This window comes from Microcebus murinus, chromosome 4 (genome assembly GCF_040939455.1).
Source record: "Microcebus murinus isolate Inina chromosome 4, M.murinus_Inina_mat1.0, whole genome shotgun sequence".
Lineage (NCBI taxonomy): Eukaryota > Metazoa > Chordata > Mammalia > Primates > Cheirogaleidae > Microcebus > Microcebus murinus.
Genome location: NC_134107.1, coordinates 45,082,231 through 45,100,542, shown reverse-complemented (window position 1 = coordinate 45,100,542; position 18,312 = coordinate 45,082,231). Strand labels below are relative to the sequence as shown.

Below are 18,312 nucleotides of genomic sequence, written 5' to 3'. Positions count from 1 at the left end.
CGATCCTTTGGGGCAGGTACTTGTGGCCAAAATGCATCTAAATGTAATTATTGTTATTGCTAATCAGTATTTTGACTCTCGTTTCTAACCAACTATGTGCACACAGGAAAGGTACTTTTGTGACCACAACCTGCAGTCACAAATATATTTTATATTGCAAATCATTACATACACAACTACGTGATCAAAACAAAGGTTTCATGAAGCAAAGCTGTTGTTGCTATATGAATACAGTCGGATATTTTCTGTTCTATTTCATTTTTTTAAAATGCTGGTTCAGATCCACGATATTGAATTCATGACCCACTAATGGGCTGTAATTGGCAGTTTGAGAAACACTGGCCTGGAGGTTCTTTAAATGTTTCCCTATAATTCTTTGAATCTATGAATTTAGCAGAATCATTCCCAGAAAGACTTCCTAGAGAACACTCTCAGAAAATTCCAAGAAGGAAAGAGCTGTGCGTGACGGCAAGGCTCACGAGAGCAAATGTGATCCCGAGGACAGCTGAGAGAGGCCCCCCCAGTACGGCTTCTGGCACGCCCTGCACCCACGTGCGCTGGGAGGCGTGACTGCCGTCACACCCCTCAGGTCAGGCGCCCTCTGATTTCACACATCGGCAATTAGCCTGGCTGCCGGAATCATGCAACACTCCTGGGAAGCATTTTGGCAAAATGAGTGAAGGACATAAATGAGTGCGTGCACGCTGGCCCGGCAATTCCATTCCTGACCACATCTCCCAAGGAAATAATTCAGAAATTAACTGCAGTGTGCGTGTGCGTGTGTGTGTGTGTGTGTGTGTACAGATGGTTGTATTAGAGTAAAGGAATATGATGTGGATATTTCTATTATATTTTTCATTTTTCTTTTTTGTGGGTACATGACCCTACCACTTTTATGATGATGATTCCAGTAGGTGTACCACACTGTCCACTGCAAAGCACCTCCCACCCCTCACCCCCCCCCCCCCCCCGCCATCACCTGGATGCCACCCGGAAGTACTTCTGGGTGAAGTAGCACACGACAGCCAGGGGCAAGAGGGCCACGAGGAAGACAGGTGTGACATAGGAGATGACGGTCACGGCCGAGACACAGAGCATGGTGGAGCGGCTCAGGCACTCCAGCGTGGACGGGATGTGCTGGGGGGGAGAGGCGAGAGAGCGAGGTGCATTCAGGTGTTCGACTATGTTCAGTGTTAACCTGCACCCTGTGCTCTCTCTGCTTATTACAGGCGCACATCTTATCTCTGGAGCCGCACAGTGAGCTCCCTGAGGGCTGCAAGCAGGACTGTGCTTCCTCACTATGCAGTACGATGGTACATAAACCACGCAACTTGAGTAAAAATTAATATTCTCCGCACAATCCGCCACCTTGGTTCAGAACACACTGGAACCTTATTAGAGTGAGCCAGTGGGTCTGGGGCAGAAGCCAAGGGGGTCTGGTTTCCCTTGGCGCTATTACGAAGGTCTCACCTGGGAGGACCCAGGCCCTGTGGCCACATTAACATCAGATGGGGCACTGGTTCCTCCCACAGGGCTTGGATCACCTGATCTGGGGAACCCCGCATGGGACAGGAAAAGCTCCCAGGGGCCTGGCCTCTCTCAGGACTAGGGGAAATGTGGCACAGTCCTCTATACCTGGTCGATGGTGTTACAGTCGGATGAAAATCGGTTTAGGATGCTCCCAAGGGGCGTGGTCTCGAAAAACCTAAGGGGCGACCAGAAGAACAGTTACTCATTTGTCTATTAGTTACGTCCTACTTGTCGAATGGGGTGGTTATTTATTTAAGTGTCTCTGGAGTCCTTCATGGGTCTGGCTCCCTGGGAACGGTTGCCTTGGTGCATCTGTAGACATCTGGCCTGTGTCCTGAGAACCCCCAAAGCCGCCCAAAGGGGTGCTGGCCCCTCGTTAGCCTGAGTCCCGAGCCCATCTGTGACCACTGCCACCTTCCTTAGCTGCTCGCTGGGCCTGACTCAACAGCTGTCCTCCTGGGACACAGAGTCCTCTCCGGAGGGACAATATGCCAAGGGGAATGGGGCCCTGGGGACAGCCTGTCAGCTGGCTGGCCGTGAGAGGCCACTCTGGCCATCAGCACTTTGGCTGTGACCTGGAGTCAGCCTAACCCCAATCAGAGAATCTCAAAGCCACAAATCTGGGGCAGATAGAGGGTGAGTAACCTTGAAGGCCATGTCTGTGGGCCACAGAGAGCTCAGGAGGCTGGAAAGTAAACAGTGTAGTCAGATCAGGTCTGGCTCTGGTAGGGGCTAGATAACCTGCTTGCCTTTTGTGCCTGTTTTTTTTTTTTTTAATTTTTAATTGTTTTTCATGGCCCAAGTCACAGAAGTCTATTGAATTTTTAAACCAAGTTGACCAACCATTGAGCAATGACAATTTTAAACCTCTTTTACACCAAGAGGCCTTCGAGACTTTTATCCATCCCATTGCAGGAAATTGGAACAGCTGCCTGTGCCTCCAGTGTCAGAACCTGCAGGCAGGCGCAGGGAGAGAAGCCAGGGAGAGGGAGCAGGGCAGGGAGCTGCCCATCTGGGTGGGGATGGGCAGACGGGAAGGGAAGCTAACCTTTACCCAGACCTGCAGATGCTCGTGCTGAAGGGCTGTTGTGACAATTAGATAAGCCACCCATGTAAATGCCTAGTTCAGTGTCTGGCAGAGAGTAAATTCCACTTTCTTCCTGCTTCTTACATGAGGAAGACACTTTGACACACACTGTCTCCTTGAGTCATGCCCACAAGTCTGTGACAGAGGTTGTATATCCCCACTTTATAGATGGGAGAACTGAGGCTGAGAGAACAGTGACTTGCCCACAGCCCCAGTGTGGCCAGAGGGGAGGGGTACCTCATGGGGGCCAGGATGATCTGGTTCAGCAGGCTGCGGTGCAACCCCTTAGCCACCTTCAGCCCCGTCCACTCCACGGTGACAGACGTGACAAGGCACAGCACAATGCCCAGGCTGCAGAGCCCCGTGAACACCATGGCGTAGACAGTCTGGTCGAGCGTGCACTCCTGGGTGGGTGGAGAATGAGGTGGGGTCCTGGGGTGTCCAAGGGCTCAGCCCCCCACCTCGCCCCACCCCCAGCCCCTGCAGTGGGGCTGCCGCCACACCTGGCTGAGGGAGCAGTTCCTGGCTGTGGGGCTCAGCGTCAGGGCACTGTCGGTCCACTTGGCCAGCCAGTAGTCGATGGCCACCAAGACCATGTGCTTGAGCAGCTGGGAGAGGACGAGCAGTGACAGGAGCAGGATGCCGGCGGAGGACAGGTACTTGGCACAGGCCCGCCACGGGATCTTGGCGCGCTGGTGCAGCACCGATGACAGGTTGTCATCCTCCTCGCTCTCAGCTGCCTCCTCTGTGGGCCGCAAGAACCCACTCTGTGGCTTCACAGTTCACATTCCTCTGAGGGTGAACCAGGGGCACTTTATCCCCACTTACAGATGGGGAAACTGAGGCACACAGAGGGGAAGGGCTTTAATCGCAGGCAAACTATCTCACTACATCCGGGACCCCAAACCATAAGTCTCCCCATGGCTGATCAGACCTTGGGTCATAATTTCATTCCCAGTCACATTGTCTATACCTTCTTCCTCTTCCTCATCCTGCAGAAGGCCATCTTTCGAGGACATGGCACGGGGCAGGCCCTGGGGTGGCTCTGTGGCCTTTCTCTCCATGACAGTCTCCTGAAAGACAGATGGGGCCTGACCAGTGTTCTCAGGGTGCATGGGGGGAGAAGGGAGGTTAGGGGCAACCACCCTGGTGACGACCAGTGTTAGGTTTCCAGGTTGTCTCTCCCTAAGGGAGAGTCAGAGACACACACGTTCGTCTTGCCAGGATTTACTCTTTCCCCTTCATTAGCTAACAGCACCCCCATATCCCTGCGGGCAACTACCCCTCCCCTATTCTTAGTCTCAGGGATTCAGGTAGGGCTGGCTCTGGGGGAGGGCACATGACCCAGGACTGGCCAATCCTCACATTCTACATCCCTGGCCTCGGTGATTTGTTCAGGGTGAGCACATGACCAAATTGGACCAATGAGAGTCAGTCCTGGGACTCTGGCCGAACCACTGTGGAAGAGGCACTCTCTTTCTGGCAGAGTTGTTGAGCCAGGAGACGTAAACTGACACTGCTGATGGCCCTCACTGCTGCCAGGAGAGTGAAGTCAATTTGAGGGATCAGAGCCAGGGGATGAGGAGACACATTCCTGATGGCATTGTTTGACCACCTGGATCCAGCTACACTTAAAGCTGTGACACAGCTTGATTTTTTAGATTCATGAACCAACAAATCCTTAACTCCCCTTCTTTTCTTTGCTTAGCCAGTTTGAGTAGATTTTCTGAAATTTTGCAACTAAGTGGTATCTGACTGCCTCAGGTTAAGGGGAATTCGCCCACCTGATTCTGCCCTGAGTACCTAGCATGCGCACCAGCTCTTCTCATGTAGTAGCAAGTTCATGCCCAGCTCCCACATCTGCCTGTGGGGGGCTTCCTGGGGCAGCGAGTACAGGAAGGCCTTTATGAGTTCAGGCTCTAACACACCCTCCTATCCAAGGGGTGTCGCCTGGCCCCCAGCATATACCCACCTTCTCCAGCTCTTGGTCCTGCCGGTTCATGAGGGTCTTCCAGTGCTCAAAGAGCTGGTACTCAGACCTCTGGAAGTCCTTGAGTGTACCCTCCCTCTGGATGGTGCCATCCTTCATAGCAATGATCTGGAAAGGTCGAAACAAACCCAGTTTGGGGGCTGGCTGGGGAGGCTGAGTGGCCGTCACACCCTCCTTACCGTGGAGTCTGAGATGGGGGTGCACACATCCCTTCCCCCACTACGGTGGGCCAGTATTGATAACCTGCTCCCACCAATGTACGCCCAGGACTCAGAGGTTGGTACATCTAGGGGGAACGATTCTCAGTGGTTGGGTTTGCAGAGCAAATCCTGGTCAAACTGCCTGGTTACCCGCAAGGACTCCACCAGCAGCAGCTGTTTTTATACACTTAACGGGCTAATTACACACACCCATAGCTCCTCCTGATGGCAGGCCTGGGAGGTCCCATCAGTGCTTAGCAAAGCCTTGCTGGTCCGTAGGGCCACAAATCTTTGAAATTGCTAAAACTTTTTAGTTGAAATACTCAATAACACCATCACATAGACCTGCTGTTAATTCAGACACCCGCCCCTGCTGCCCTCCTCCCCACCCACCCAGGCTGGGGTTTGGGGAGGATGCCCAGGGGTCCTGCTCACTGACCCCTCAAGGAACCCAGCAGCACCTCTGTATCTGCCATATTTGGACTCAGGATTGCCCTGCACTACCTTGTCAGCCAGGGTCACCACAGAAACTCAGAAACAAACCTTCTGCACTTGGTTTAATAGCTTTTTTTTTTTTTAAATCTGGATTTTTTTTTTTTTGTCTTTGTCATAGTAGAAGAGGATCTCATTACATATGGAAAGAAGACTTATTTGAGGAGAAATTAGCAGTCATTTGGCATGCCTTGAAGCTGAGGGAGGGCTTCAGATTTTGGCTGCTGTTCAGGGGAAAATTATACAGGAATAAGGAGGGCCTGGATTTCAAAAGTGACATGATCTTAAAAATTAAGTGCTTGCCAAATAATTGAAAAGTATTTTTTAATCTACTGAAGAGTATGGGAATTTATTTAAATAATGGGGTTTATGTAACGGGGTTTCACATAATTGTGTTCTAGTGATAATACTGAAGTTTCTAGTACTACCGCTATTGTTTTTTTCCATATTTCTTTTTTTATTTTATTTTTTATTTATTTATTTATTTATTTATTTATTTATTTATTTATTGAGACAGAGTCTCTCTCTGTTGCCTTGGCTAGGATGCTGTGGCGTCAGCCTAGCTCACAGCAACCTCAAACTCCTGGGCTCAAGCAATCCTCCTGCCTCAGCCTCTCGAGTAGCTGGGACTACAGGCATGCGCCACCATGCCTGGATAATTTTTTCTATATATTTTTAGTTGACCGATTAATTTCTTTCTGTTTTTAGTAGAGACGGGGTCTCACTCTTGCTCAGGCTGGTCTCGAACTCCTGAGCTCAAACGATCCACCCACCTCGGCCTCCCAGAGTGCTAGGATTACAGGCGTGAGCCACCTCGAGAGGCCCATATTTCTTATATAATCTCAACTTGAATCAACCCATTCCCAGAAGGTCAGAAGGTCAGAAGGTGGGGAGATGGCTCTTCCATCCAAATGAGCACTCCCCAAGGCCAAGGTATATGTCATCAAACTGGGCAGGAATCAGAAGGTTCTTCCTGAGGTTTCCTGGTGCCAGCCTTGAGTGTACCACAGGGGCCCCTGGCCAGGATGGGGAATGTCTGCAGGTCTAGGTGATACTAAATTCCTGGCCTGTACAGGGTTTCCCTCAGCTCAGCCTGCATGAGGCCATCCCATGCTGGTCTCTTATCCTCTGTGGCCCTTAGCAATTGCTACTGAGATACCCAACTGAGTCTTTCAAAGATGCCTGATTGCCTCACAACCCCTGCCCGACTGCTTGTGGCTCCTCACCCAGTCTGCATGGGGCAGGTACTGTAGCTTGTGGGTCACTAGGACCACTGTCCTTTTGTCATCCCGGAGCAGCTCAAGGATCCCGGCTTGCATCAAGTGGTCACTGAGATGGATGTCCAGAGCTGAGAAGGGGTCATCCTGCATAGATGTGAGAAGGTAGGGGCAGGTATGGGGGAGAGGTTATATTAACTCTGGTCTAGGGAGTGACATTCGTTAGCTGCGTGGCCTTGGACAACTCACCTAACCTCTCTGGGCCTCAGTCACCTCATCTTAAAATGGGATTACTGTCAGGTGTCGTTCTCAAAAAGATGTAATGACTTCACTTCCTGACTCCTGGATCTTCAATGGCCTCCCATTGTCTCCAAAGCCCAAATTCCTTAGCATGATATTCTGGGCCCCTCACAACCTGCTCAGTCTTCCTTTCTAGGCGCACTTCTGGTCTGTGCTCACCAAACTCCCTATTTTCCAGGTTCCCAAGGAGCTTGCCATTCTAGGCCCAAGCTGTTCCCTCTGCCCAGATGTTTTGCCATTTGTCTGCCCGTTAAACTCCTATTCATCCTTCACTTGCCCAACCACTAGTTTTTCCAGCGTCCTGTCCTGGTGCTCACACCTACCCTTCCTTCCTCTCTGTTCCAGCGACAACTTACACAAAGCCAGTTCTGATAGTTATTTGTCCACGCCTGACTGTGAGGCCCCCAAGAAGTGAGACTCCTTGTGCTTATGCCTGGTACAGACTAGAAGCTTGGGAAGACTAGAAGCTTAATAAAATTTTGTTGAAATAAAAACCCACCTTATTTTCTCTAACACGTTTAAATCTCATGTGGGAGCATTAATGAACTAGTACTTTGTAAAGTGCTGTGCCTGTATCAGATGGTGACAGAGACCACGGATCTTCACATTGTGAAGCAACTACAGTGGGGAGTGCTTGGATGTGTGTGTTGTAGGCAGAAGGGAGGGAACAGATCTGGGATCAGAGACTGGAGGTTCCTTTTTCCAACTCCCTGTCCACATGGCCTCCCTCTTTCCTTTTGTTTAACTGTCTCTTCAAGACCCTCCTCCAGGAAGCCCTCCCTGACCACTCTAGCCTTCACAGTTGTCTCCCTGGACAAGGCCCTGCATAGCCCGTGCCACTCAGTTTGGCTTTGAACTGGGCTGTATCTCCAGATTGTAGGTGAGCTCTGTCTCCCTAAACATATTTTAAATCTTTGAGGCCAAGGGTTGGGTCATAGAATTCCTCTGTATCTATTAAGGCACCCGACACACAGAGCTTGGCATGAGGTAGGGCAGGGATAGCTAGTAAGTTTTATCTCCTGTTTGATTGCTGGTGATTACCTGGAGTGCTGTGTTGAGGAGGATTCTGAAGCCAAGTCAAGTTCCATGGGAAATAATGTTGTAATCGATTAGCAATGTCTGCCCTGGCCATAGACAGGAAGTGGATGCACACATATTCCATGTATTTGCCATTTGTATAGTCGGGTTGCATGAGTGTCCATAGGCTGGGGCTGTCCTACAGAGAGGCAGGCTGGAGCTACAACTTGCCTGCCCTCTTGGCTACTTTAGAGCTCAGTCTGAAGTCTGCAATGGGTCATTTGTGGTCTCCTTGCCTGCCTCAGTTTCCCTATCAATAAGATGAATAGGCTATAATATCTCTGGCAGGAGGGGGTATATATAATATCTCTGGAGAGGGAGGTTGTTGGGTGATGGTGTGTGTGTGTGTGTGTGTGTGTATGTGTACATGTGTGTGGGCCCCAAGGGAAGTGCCAGCTGGTGTACTCACCAAGAAGACGACGTTGGCATGCTGGTAGAGAGCTCGGGCCACACTGATCCGCTGGCGCTGACCACCAGACAGGTTGATGCCCTGTCACAAAAGGGAAGGAACAGATCATGTTCTCAACCATTCAGGGGACACTGTCCTGGCCTCTACTGGACCGTAAGCTCTTTGGGATAGAGGCCAGGTTCTATCCACCGCTTTGCCTCTCCTCATCTAGTAGAGAGAAGGAACCTGTACATGTTTACTGAATTCATTCAGAAGAGGTATGCAAACCAGTGCAAACCAAGACAGGGGAAGTAGAGCTTTAAATCACACATCAGGAGGACCATCAAGGGAGAATCCTACTTGTCTAAGCTTGTGGAGGGGCCCCACCTGCAGACGAACAGGAGCAATACAACCCTGGGCCTAGTGCAGTGCGGTGTGGGCTCTCAGTGTACACCGGGGGCATGGAAAGAGATGTCCAGTCACCCCCAGCCTGGGAAGGCGCTACGCTGACCTCACCCACCAACCAGGACTGAAACCAGTCAAGGAACCATCACCAACGAAACCATGTTTGACCCACTGCTGCAATTCTTCAGCCTTCACCCTCTCCGATTTCTCATTACCCACTCTCCCTGAGACGCGTCTCGGGGCATGGTGGGGTTGTGGGTGGGGATCCGGGAGGTTGGGGGTTTCAGCTTTGAGAAAACTCCTTGGAGGCCGCTACTAACCCGCTCCCCAATCTGAGTCTGGTCTCCGTGGGGCAGGATGTCGATGTCCGGCTGCAGGGAGCAGGCCTCGATGACGGTCTTGTACCTGGGGTGGGTGGGAGTGGGGGAAGCAGCTGATCAGCCCCGCCAGATTGTGCCCAGCACTTGTAGAGGGTCATTAGTCTCTGGGTAGCCGTGCCCAGCGGGAGCAACGGCTTTGATGGGCCTCCCGCTTGGGTGCAAGCAAACACCATGTGAGCTTGAAAAGAGCTGAGGTCAGCACCTCGCACAGCCTTGGGACAGGTTAAATATTTGAAGGATGAAATTGGATAGGAGCAAATATGCCGAGTAAGTGATGAGAGGGGCCCATGTTCCCCACACAGTGGGAAAAGCTGCAGCCAGAGCCCGTGCTCGGGGCACTGCCCGCCGGGGACAATCACTGCCGGTTGATTTAGGCAGTAATGATGATGGCTGGGCAAATATTTGCCCAGCCTGTTCCTCTCATACTTCCTTGGCTAGCCCTTAGCCTGGGCAGGTGCCAGGCAGTGTTCATGGAGGTATCAGAGGGTCTTGGCAACAAGCATGTACTTAGGTGTCAGGCAGCTTTGGATTTGAGACTTATTTCAGTGACTTAGTGGCCGGGTAAGTTACTTAACCTTTCCGAGCCTTGGTCTCCTCGTCTGTGAAATGGGGATAATAATAGTACCTGCCCACTGAGGTTGTAATGAACATTAGAGGAAGCCATGAGTACTAAGGGCTGGTGCTGCACCTGGCACCTGGTAAGCACTCAGTGGGTGCTAGTCCATGTTACTGTCCTAGGAGGGAAGACAGTGCAGGAGCCATGAGGAGGCAGAATCCCAGAGAGCTGGTCAGAGAGGCAGCCGTGCTGGCTCCCTTCCCTACCCTCCCGCCCTCTCACCCACGGGAGCCCGACTGCCCCAGGCTCTGCAGACGGACCACATGGGGAGCAGCATGGCTGGGCTGGTGTGGGTGACGGACAGAGGGCCGGGGCTGGGCCGGGCTGGCCAATGCCAGAGACCAATTCCTCCTCCCCGACAGCCCACCTCCCTCTGAGAGGCTTTTACCTTTGCTTGTTGAAGGGACTGTCAAAGGTGATGTTCTCCTCCACGGTGGCATTCAGCAGCCATGGCTTCTGAGAAGCATAGGCCACAGGGCCTCTCTTCCTGAGGGGTGAAAAGGCGGGGTGCAGCAGGGGCAGGGGGAGGTGCGGTGGGCAGAAATCTGCTTAGTGTGGCCTCTGGTGGCCTCTCCTTCCCCCAGGGCCTGAGGCAGTTTGGGAGGTCGAGTCTCAGCTGGCTGGGGGGATGGGACCTGGCCCCTCCCTGCCCTACACCCAGCCCGCCCAGCCCTGCATTCCGTCCTTCCTGAGTGCACCCCCAGGGCCGGGCAGCAGCCACGGTGCCACCAAAGCAAGCAAACGCCCAACCTCTGGTTTCCTCCCTCCTTGCAGAGTCCTTGAACTACTGCACTGTGAAGTCCAAAGGGATGTCTCCAATTGGAAGAACTTTTTTTTTTAAAGCAGAGCCAAGGAAATCACCTTTTGCGTGATTTTGAAGACCCCAGCCCCTGCCCCACAAAAGGAAAAGAAAATGACCAGATAAAAATGACCCTGTGCGAAGGGAGTAACTGGATGCACAGAAGCAATGGCAGCCCCCAGACCACCTGGCGGGCACAGAGCCCCTCCAGGGCCTCCGCCAGCAGCTGGGGGGACATGGGGACTGCCGGGGGGTGACGAGGCTCCCTCAGGCCTGAGAGCTCTCTGAGGGGGCTTGCCCTGGAGGACAAGCGTTCCCAGGACCTGGTACCTGATGTCCGAGTCGGCCGAGGTCTCCCGCTCTGGGCTGCAACAGGGAGGAGAGACACTTCAGGTGTCGCATGAAGATGTGAGCTCCTCCCAACCCGACCCGAGTATGCCTTCAGGATCTGTGGGACCAAGTCTGCAGCCACGAGTGCTGCACACAGAGGGGTGGAAGGTGGGGCGTGGCCATCCTGGGGGGACTCTACTGCCTGACCACATACGGGGGTGTGCAAGGAGGGCCCTGGAGGACCAGATTAAGTTAAGAGGGGGATGAGAGAGGGGCACCACTGGAGCAGGCTCTTGGGGGAAACTTCCCAGGTCAGAGGTGTATGAGGCCCAGCAGCGGCTCCTCCAGACCCAGACCCAGCCTCTGCATGTGGGCTCAGAGGAGCAGGCCGAGGTTTCGGGCCGACACAGCTGCACAAGTAGCTGGGCAGGGAGGCTGGGGGGGGGGGCACCAACACCTGCACTTTGCAGGTGGGGATCAACAGCCAGCGGAGCCGAGAAGGGCTCCAGGCATGACTTGTAGCCCTGAGTGGCCCTGTCAGAAGACGACTGTGGAATCTGGGGGCTCTGCCAGGGAAGATGTGTCAGCTGCGGGGCCATGTGCCCTGGACTGCCCAAGCCGCCCCAGTGTCGAACATTCTGCCACTTTGTTCTCATCCACACCTCAAACTTGTCACATGCCATGAGGGCTGATTCTTGGCTCAAGAAATACAGCCACTGCGGTTGGAGAGGCTGGGCCTGTCATCACACCCTGGCACTTGGGGACAAGGTGGAAGAAAGGGCAGAGGGAGTGTGGGGATGTGAAGCCTCTCTGGTGTTGGAGGGTGAAGGCCAGAGGCTTCCACTTAGGTGTGCAGTGGAGCCAGCCTTCCCAGCCCCGACTTCATCTCCCCCTTCAGTGTGTCGCAAGTGCGCTTGGAAGAGGTGAGGGTGGGGAGGGTGGCTGTTTGTTTCAGACTTGCCCATTGAACATAAAGCAACAATACTGAATTTTCCATCAGGCCTGAAGGACACCCACTGTCTCTTCTTACAGTCAGGTGTCTCAACATTTTTTTCATTCTTACCCCCAGAACCTTTATAGATATATTTTTGTAATTCACTTTTCCAAGCCACTTTTTTTTTTTTTTTTTTACAATTCAGTGTGTTTTAGTATATTCACAGGGTTGTGCAACCATCACCACTATGTAACTGTAGAACATATTCATCCCCTGACAAAGGAAACCCCATAGGCATTAATAGTCACTCTCTCTTCCCTCTCTCTCCCACCAGCCCCTGGCAACCACTAATCCACCTTGTAACTCTATCCACAATGAAATTTTAATACCACAGATATACTGACATCTGTTTGGTACTTTGCACGGCCACAAAGCCTTGTAATGTCTAAGTGTTTTCTGCCCCCCAAGAATCAAATTTTGCCCTCATTGGAAACGCATGCATTGGGCTCACGCCCCTGAAAGTGTGTAGGCTGCACCTCCCGGAATCCATGCTCCCCACTCCCCACCCACAACTCCCCACCCCATCCCACCCACTCCTTCCCTTTGTTGGGACCAATTTCCAGCCCAGTCCTAAGGCTGTACCTGGGGTCTTCTCCAGTCTCGCTGTCGGGAAGGCTGCTGGGACACAAACGGGAAAGGCCAACACCAGTTACTTCCCACTCTACTGGCTTTCCATCACACCGGCTCTTAGGGGAGAAGCTCTCCCCACCCCTCCCGCCCTCCCACCCATGCCCAGGCTTTCCAGATGGCTTCCTTGGGACAGAAACTGCTCTTCTTCGTCTCTGTCCCTCCCACAGCACCAGGATGGGCACCCCCAAATAGCATGTGCTAAATCAGTGTTCCTGGCATTGACTCAGAGCAGCAGCCAGGCTGGCTGGGCGTCAGGAGTGTTTTATAGCTGGAAAAACTAGCGCTCAGAGAGGGCAAGTGACTTTTCCAAGGTCACAATCATTTCATATGGTGTTTTCCAAGCTGTGGATAGGGACCCAAGAATTGGGTCTGAAATAAGTAGGCTACAAGTGCATTAAAATAATAATAATAATAAAAAGGAACAGTTGATATCAGTGTGCTCCACATGCCGTCAACATCTGTATTTTTTGGTGAGTCTTTTTCTCTTATCTAACAATGCATAAATGTAGTGGACTGTGATGTAAAATGCATTTCATATTGTGGATTATAGTAAAAACTTTTTAAAAAACCAAGTGAGGTAACCTGAATTGACTGTGATGCCAACCTTGCCAGTTCTCTTTCCCTTGCCCCATGCCACCTCTGAACCTTCCAGAAGCAGCCCCTTGCCAATGGAATGTGTACTTCTGGCATGTACATTTGAATAAAAACTATAGGCTTTATTTCCACACAGACCTTGCTTTAATACTACTGCAAAGAGCTGAAATTCATGGTGAGAAGCGCCGTCATAGCATTGTCTCTTTTAAAGCTCAAAATAACCACATGAAGGAGGTTTATTTTATTACCTTTACAGATAAAGAAAGTGAGGCTGAGAAAGGCTAAATAACTTGCCCAATGTCACACAGCCAACAAGGAGCAGAGCAAATAGGTCTGACTCCGTGCTCTAAATGTCCCCACTGCATTACTTCCCTGTGATTTCCCCTGTCACAGCTCTGACAAATGCCTCCTGTCAGGAAGACCAGGATGGACAAAAACAGGGAAGGAAAGAAGCCTGATCCCTGCTGCTGAGGGCAAGAGTCTGATGGAGATGTAATCCCCAGTCCCCTCTGTTCTGGTTCTCTGATCTTTGTGTCCTGGCTTCATTCTCTTAACCCAACCTAACTTCGAATTCCCCAACCACCAGTTGCTGTAATTTACAATTTACAGATAAGCTGGTAAAGCAGATAGATAAAAAAGCCTGCAGTTTACAAATTCCAACTCTGTGGCCACAGCTGAGATAAGCTTATCTCTGGAGTCTTCCTGCTTCCAGAGTAGCAAAGGTTGCCATTTCTGCGGCATCCCTGAGGACTCCGACATACAAATGAGCTCCCCACCCTAACTCAGTTCGCATCATTGTCTGGGCCGCTCAATTAGCCCTCTTAAGGGACTACTTTACTCTCTAATCAGCTCCTCTGGGAGTCTCTCATCCCCAGTGGGGTTTTAAGGCAGGAAGAACATCCTTTTCAGCCCCCATAGTGCTTAGCACATGACAGATCTCTGTGATAAATGGAGGTTGTCAACTGACATATTAATCATTTGGGAAGAAGGAAGGGAGGGACTAGTGCTCATTCCGGGCCTTCCCCATGCACTGTGAGAAGTTGTTTGCACTCATCAGTTCCTCCCTATGATAACCCTATAAACCCTATCTCCATTTCACAGATGGGAAAACTGAAACTTGGAGTTTGTATAACATGCTGAAGGTGACAGACCCTGGGAAGAGGGGAAGCTGGGGTATGAATCCAAGTTCATCTTCTCTTTCCAGTGTAGCCCCAGCCTCCTAGAATGGGCCTCCCTGAGGCTTTGTATCTGTTTTAATCTGAAAAGTATAGAATGGGACATCTGGCAGGCACTTGATCTTATTGGTTGCTGGTTACTCTTAAATGAGTGTTGAGGGTATTTGATTCCCCCTCTGCCTGCACTTTTGGGACCAAGCACTGGGCTGAAAGGACCATTCCCTTTAGTTTTCCAATGCCATACCCTTCCTTCCAGCTGCCAAGGAGCTGGCACATGTATGCACACCTGTATCAGATCACAGAGCCTGCCCTCCAGGGGCTCATAGCCTGGTAGGGCGAATCAGATGGGTACCAAAGTTAGGAAGTTATATGGGCCAAAAGAAAAGTAATAACAATAAATATTAGAGAAATTTTGGGGTGAAGCACACAGAAACACATATACAAATGCTAGAGAAAAAACAGGAAACTTCTGGGTGATAGAATATTAGGTTATTTTTATCTTTATAATTGCATATGTTTTCTAATTTAATGTACATTCTTCTAGAATCAGAGAAAAATGTAATTTATTTATTTATGTTTAGAGATGGGTCTCACTCTGTTGCCCAGGCTGGAGTACAGTGGCATGGTCATTGTTCACTGCAGCCTGGATCTCCCAGGCTCAAGTGATCCTCCTGCCTCAACCTCCCGAGTAGCTGGGACTACAGGTGCATGTCACCATGCCTGGCCTAAGTTTTAAAAGTTTGGAGAAGGAAGAAATAGGAGAAAAGGCTCATAGAAGAAGCCACAGTTGAGCCCAACCCTGAAGAGTGGGAAGGATTGAGACGGTGGTGTTGGAGCCAGGGAATTGGAGGCTAGAAGAAGACTCAACGTATGAAGACAGGTAGTGTGGAGAAGTGGAAAAAATATGGGCACCAGAGTTGGAATCTGAGACTTTTCTACTCACTGGTGGTGAACTCTGAGGCAAGCCCCTTGACTTAGAGGAGTCTCTCTTTTCTCATCTATGAAAACCTCATGAGGCTGGGCGTGGTGGCTCACGCCTATAATCCTAGCATTCTGGGAGGCCGAGGTGGGAGGATTGTTCAAGGTCAGGAGTTCGAGACCAGCCTGAGCAAGAGCGAGACCCCGTCTCTACTAAAAATAGAAAGAAATTAATTGGCCAACTAATATATATAGAAAAAATTAGCCGGGCATGGTGGCGCATGCCTGTAGTCCCAGCTACTCAGAAGGCTGAGGCAGCAGGATTGCTTGAGCCCAGGAGTTTGAGGTTGCTGTGAACTAGGCTGATGCCACAGCTCTCCAGCACGTGTAACAGAGTGAGACTCTGCCTCAAAAAAAAACAACACCTCACGATGCCATTGGGAGAATGTATGACAGACACAGCTCACAGCTGGTTAGAGGGAAGGTCGTGGGACTGCAGGACTAGGGGGAATCGTCCTTTCAGCTCAGTGCGTGGTCCCTAAAGTGCAGGCAGAGACAGAATCAAATGCCCTCAAGACTCGTTTAAGATCCCAGCAATAAATAAAAGGGCAGAAGTGGGAACCGAGGTTGGAATTGTGAGTTAGGACTCACAGGGTCCACAGCCCATTCGTCCTGCCCAGACAGGCCTGTTGCTGTCCTCAAATGCTACCTTTCATCCACAGCATCCTCTCCAACTGATGTCATTGGGTCCCAACGCCAAATCTCCAAGAGAGGAAAGAAAGGGTTTTCCTATCGTCCAGATGAGGAAACTGTCTCAGGAAACCTGCCCACGGCCACAGAGCTAGCGAGTGGCAGCATCTGGACTACATCTGGAGGCCATCTGGCTCCCAAGCCTGGCCTGTCACTTCCACACAGTGTCCCCTCTCCTGTTTGCCCACTGTCTCGCCACACTTGCCTCCTCCAGGAAATCCACCTGAGCCCCTGACCCCCTCTCCCTGCAGGCTTTAGGAACTGTATGGGCAGATCGGACCTCAGGGCAGTGCTGAGAGAAGGCTTTTCCTCACCTCCTGGGGAATCAGGGATCTTGGCACGTTCACACCAACCACTGCAAGGCAACGGCACCCTGAGGCAGGCCCAGTGCAAGCCGGGCAAGGCCTCCTAAGTGGGCACAGACAGACATCACAGAGATCCCGTGGGAGAGCCTCAGCAGGGTTGGGGTTAGGGGGGAGGGCAGTGAGAGCGTCAGTGACACTGGACTTGCAGCCCCTCCCCACCCTGTGCTTTCCTCAGGGCCCTGCTTCCTGCTGGCTCCCTGGGGGCATTTAAAGTCATTCTGCTGCGGATATTAATGGCCCTACTCTTTATTTCCCCAGGAAAGAATTTCACCAGAGTATCCGCTGATATTGACTTTTTTTTTTTTTTTTGAGACAGAGTCTCACTCTGTTGCCCGGACTAGAGTGCCGTGGCATCAGCCTCGATCACAGCAACCCAAAACTCCTGGGCTCAAGCGATCCTCCTACCTCAGCCTCCTGAGTAGCTGGGACTACAGGCATGTGCCACCATGCCTGGCTAATTTTTTTCCATTTTAGTTGCCCAGCTAATTTCTTTCTATTTTTAGTAGAGACGGGGGTCTCACTCTTGCTCAGGCTGGTCTCGAACTCCTGAGCTCAAACGATCTATCCGCTTCGGCCCCCCAGAGTGCTAGGATTATAGGCGCCAGCCACAGCACCCAGCCTGATGCTGACTTTTTATCAAAATGTTCTCCTCTTAAAGATTAAAGAGGGAGTTTGTAAATTCCCAGGTTGACAGCTCCTTGAAGCAGAGAGCCGGGGAGCGGCAGATGACTCTTACTAAAGTGAATGCTTGGGCACCTCATGGTTCTCTCTGAGACCAAGAGCCAGGCTACTGACAAACAGGATCCACCCAGGGCTCCTGTCTACAGGACCCCTGCTGGTAGACCTTCCACGCCCACCCTGGGGCTCTGCAAACCTCTGACCACAGAGCACTGGTGAGCTCCCCAGGGCAGGGGCCAGGCCTTTTCCTTTGTAGCCCACACAGAGCAGTTCGTAAAATACACATCCTGTACTGGGCACCTGGGGTCTAACATGGAACAATCCCTTAAGAATCTCAGTGTAGTGGGGGAGACATGCGTTAGCAAATAATCATAGTACGGTACGAGGCAAGCACCAATAAGATTCATTCATTCAGATATCGGTAGAGAAATTGAGTAGTGAAATTCTGGGTTAGGGACTAGCTTGGGCAAAGGCATGTGGGTGGGAAGGAGAGAGATGTCAAGACATATTTATAACGGCAGTCTCTTGAAGGTCCTAAGTTATTTCTGGTTCATTCACTTAGCAAATGAATTCATTAAGCAAAAGCACTATGGATACAGCGAGACAAATAAGATACGGTCCCTGTCCCCAGGGAGCTCACTAGAGTCTCTCCTGGGAGACAGGCTGGAGCGCAATGAAAGACCAGTAGGGGAATTTTGTTCTTGGCAAAGAAGTACGCTGCTGAATAATAATATTTATAATAATATTTATAGGGCACTTACTCCATGCTAGGTTAATCCTCACATCAGTCTCACGGGTAACAAGGGAAACTGGTACAGAAAGATTATGGAATTTTCCAAAGCACAGAGACCAAACAGGAGCCCAGGCAGCCTGGCTCCAGAGCCTCTGCGCCTCTCTGCTCAGCCGTCCTGCACATTTGGCCATCGGAGGAATCAATGAACAGTTGTACAAACAAAGCACCCATCTCCCCAGAGCGGTCTCCATTCTGTTCCTCCTAATCCCCCGACTTGTGCCTCCTGGACTCTTTCTGGCTGCCTGGTAACCAGGTCTCAGCCCGGGCATGGCTGAAAAGACTGGAGCAGCCTGGCGTCATCTTCGCCTCCGGCTGCAGACGTGCAGACTCAGGAGAGGCCACCAGGTCAAAAGCTATTTCGCTCTTGGCTCACGTTGCAAGCACATCACCTCCCTGCAGACCTGGGCCCAACATCTGAGGCACAGAGCTCCTGCCAAAAATGGAGGGGGGCCCAGTGTACAGCCCCAGTGATTAACTCCTTGGCTAGGATAGGTGGGCCAGAGAGAGTCGTGTACGTGTCCAGGATTTTCAGAGACAAGCAGCAGATGAAACCAACTGAGTTGTGTCTGCCTAGACTCTTCCTTCTCCCAGCCACCGCAATGCA

At 51.3% G+C, this 18,312-nt stretch overlaps 1 protein-coding gene across 5 annotated transcripts in view; it reads right to left on the bottom strand.

Moving 5' to 3' along the window:
* ABCC8 (ATP binding cassette subfamily C member 8) overlaps nucleotides 1-18,312 on the bottom strand; it is a 76,404-nt gene that overhangs the window by 11,255 nt on the left and 46,837 nt on the right. For 3 of the 5 annotated variants that reach the window (XM_012780661.3, XM_012780664.3, XM_076002130.1), the window contains exons 17-28: nucleotides 12,388-12,423; nucleotides 10,812-10,847; nucleotides 10,071-10,169; nucleotides 9,007-9,091; nucleotides 8,303-8,383; nucleotides 6,526-6,663; nucleotides 4,590-4,715; nucleotides 3,591-3,690; nucleotides 3,121-3,362; nucleotides 2,855-3,021; nucleotides 1,636-1,705; nucleotides 980-1,137 (exon numbers count right to left, since the gene is read on the bottom strand). In XM_012780661.3, the coding sequence (XP_012636115.2) occupies nucleotides 980-1,137; nucleotides 1,636-1,705; nucleotides 2,855-3,021; nucleotides 3,121-3,362; nucleotides 3,591-3,690; nucleotides 4,590-4,715; nucleotides 6,526-6,663; nucleotides 8,303-8,383; nucleotides 9,007-9,091; nucleotides 10,071-10,169; nucleotides 10,812-10,847; nucleotides 12,388-12,423 (1,338 nt within the window). The remainder of the gene's footprint in view (nucleotides 1-979; nucleotides 1,138-1,635; nucleotides 1,706-2,854; nucleotides 3,022-3,120; nucleotides 3,363-3,590; nucleotides 3,691-4,589; nucleotides 4,716-6,525; nucleotides 6,664-8,302; nucleotides 8,384-9,006; nucleotides 9,092-10,070; nucleotides 10,170-10,811; nucleotides 10,848-12,387; nucleotides 12,424-18,312) is intronic. The other 2 variants (XM_012780663.3, XM_076002129.1) reach the window with 1 other exon arrangement.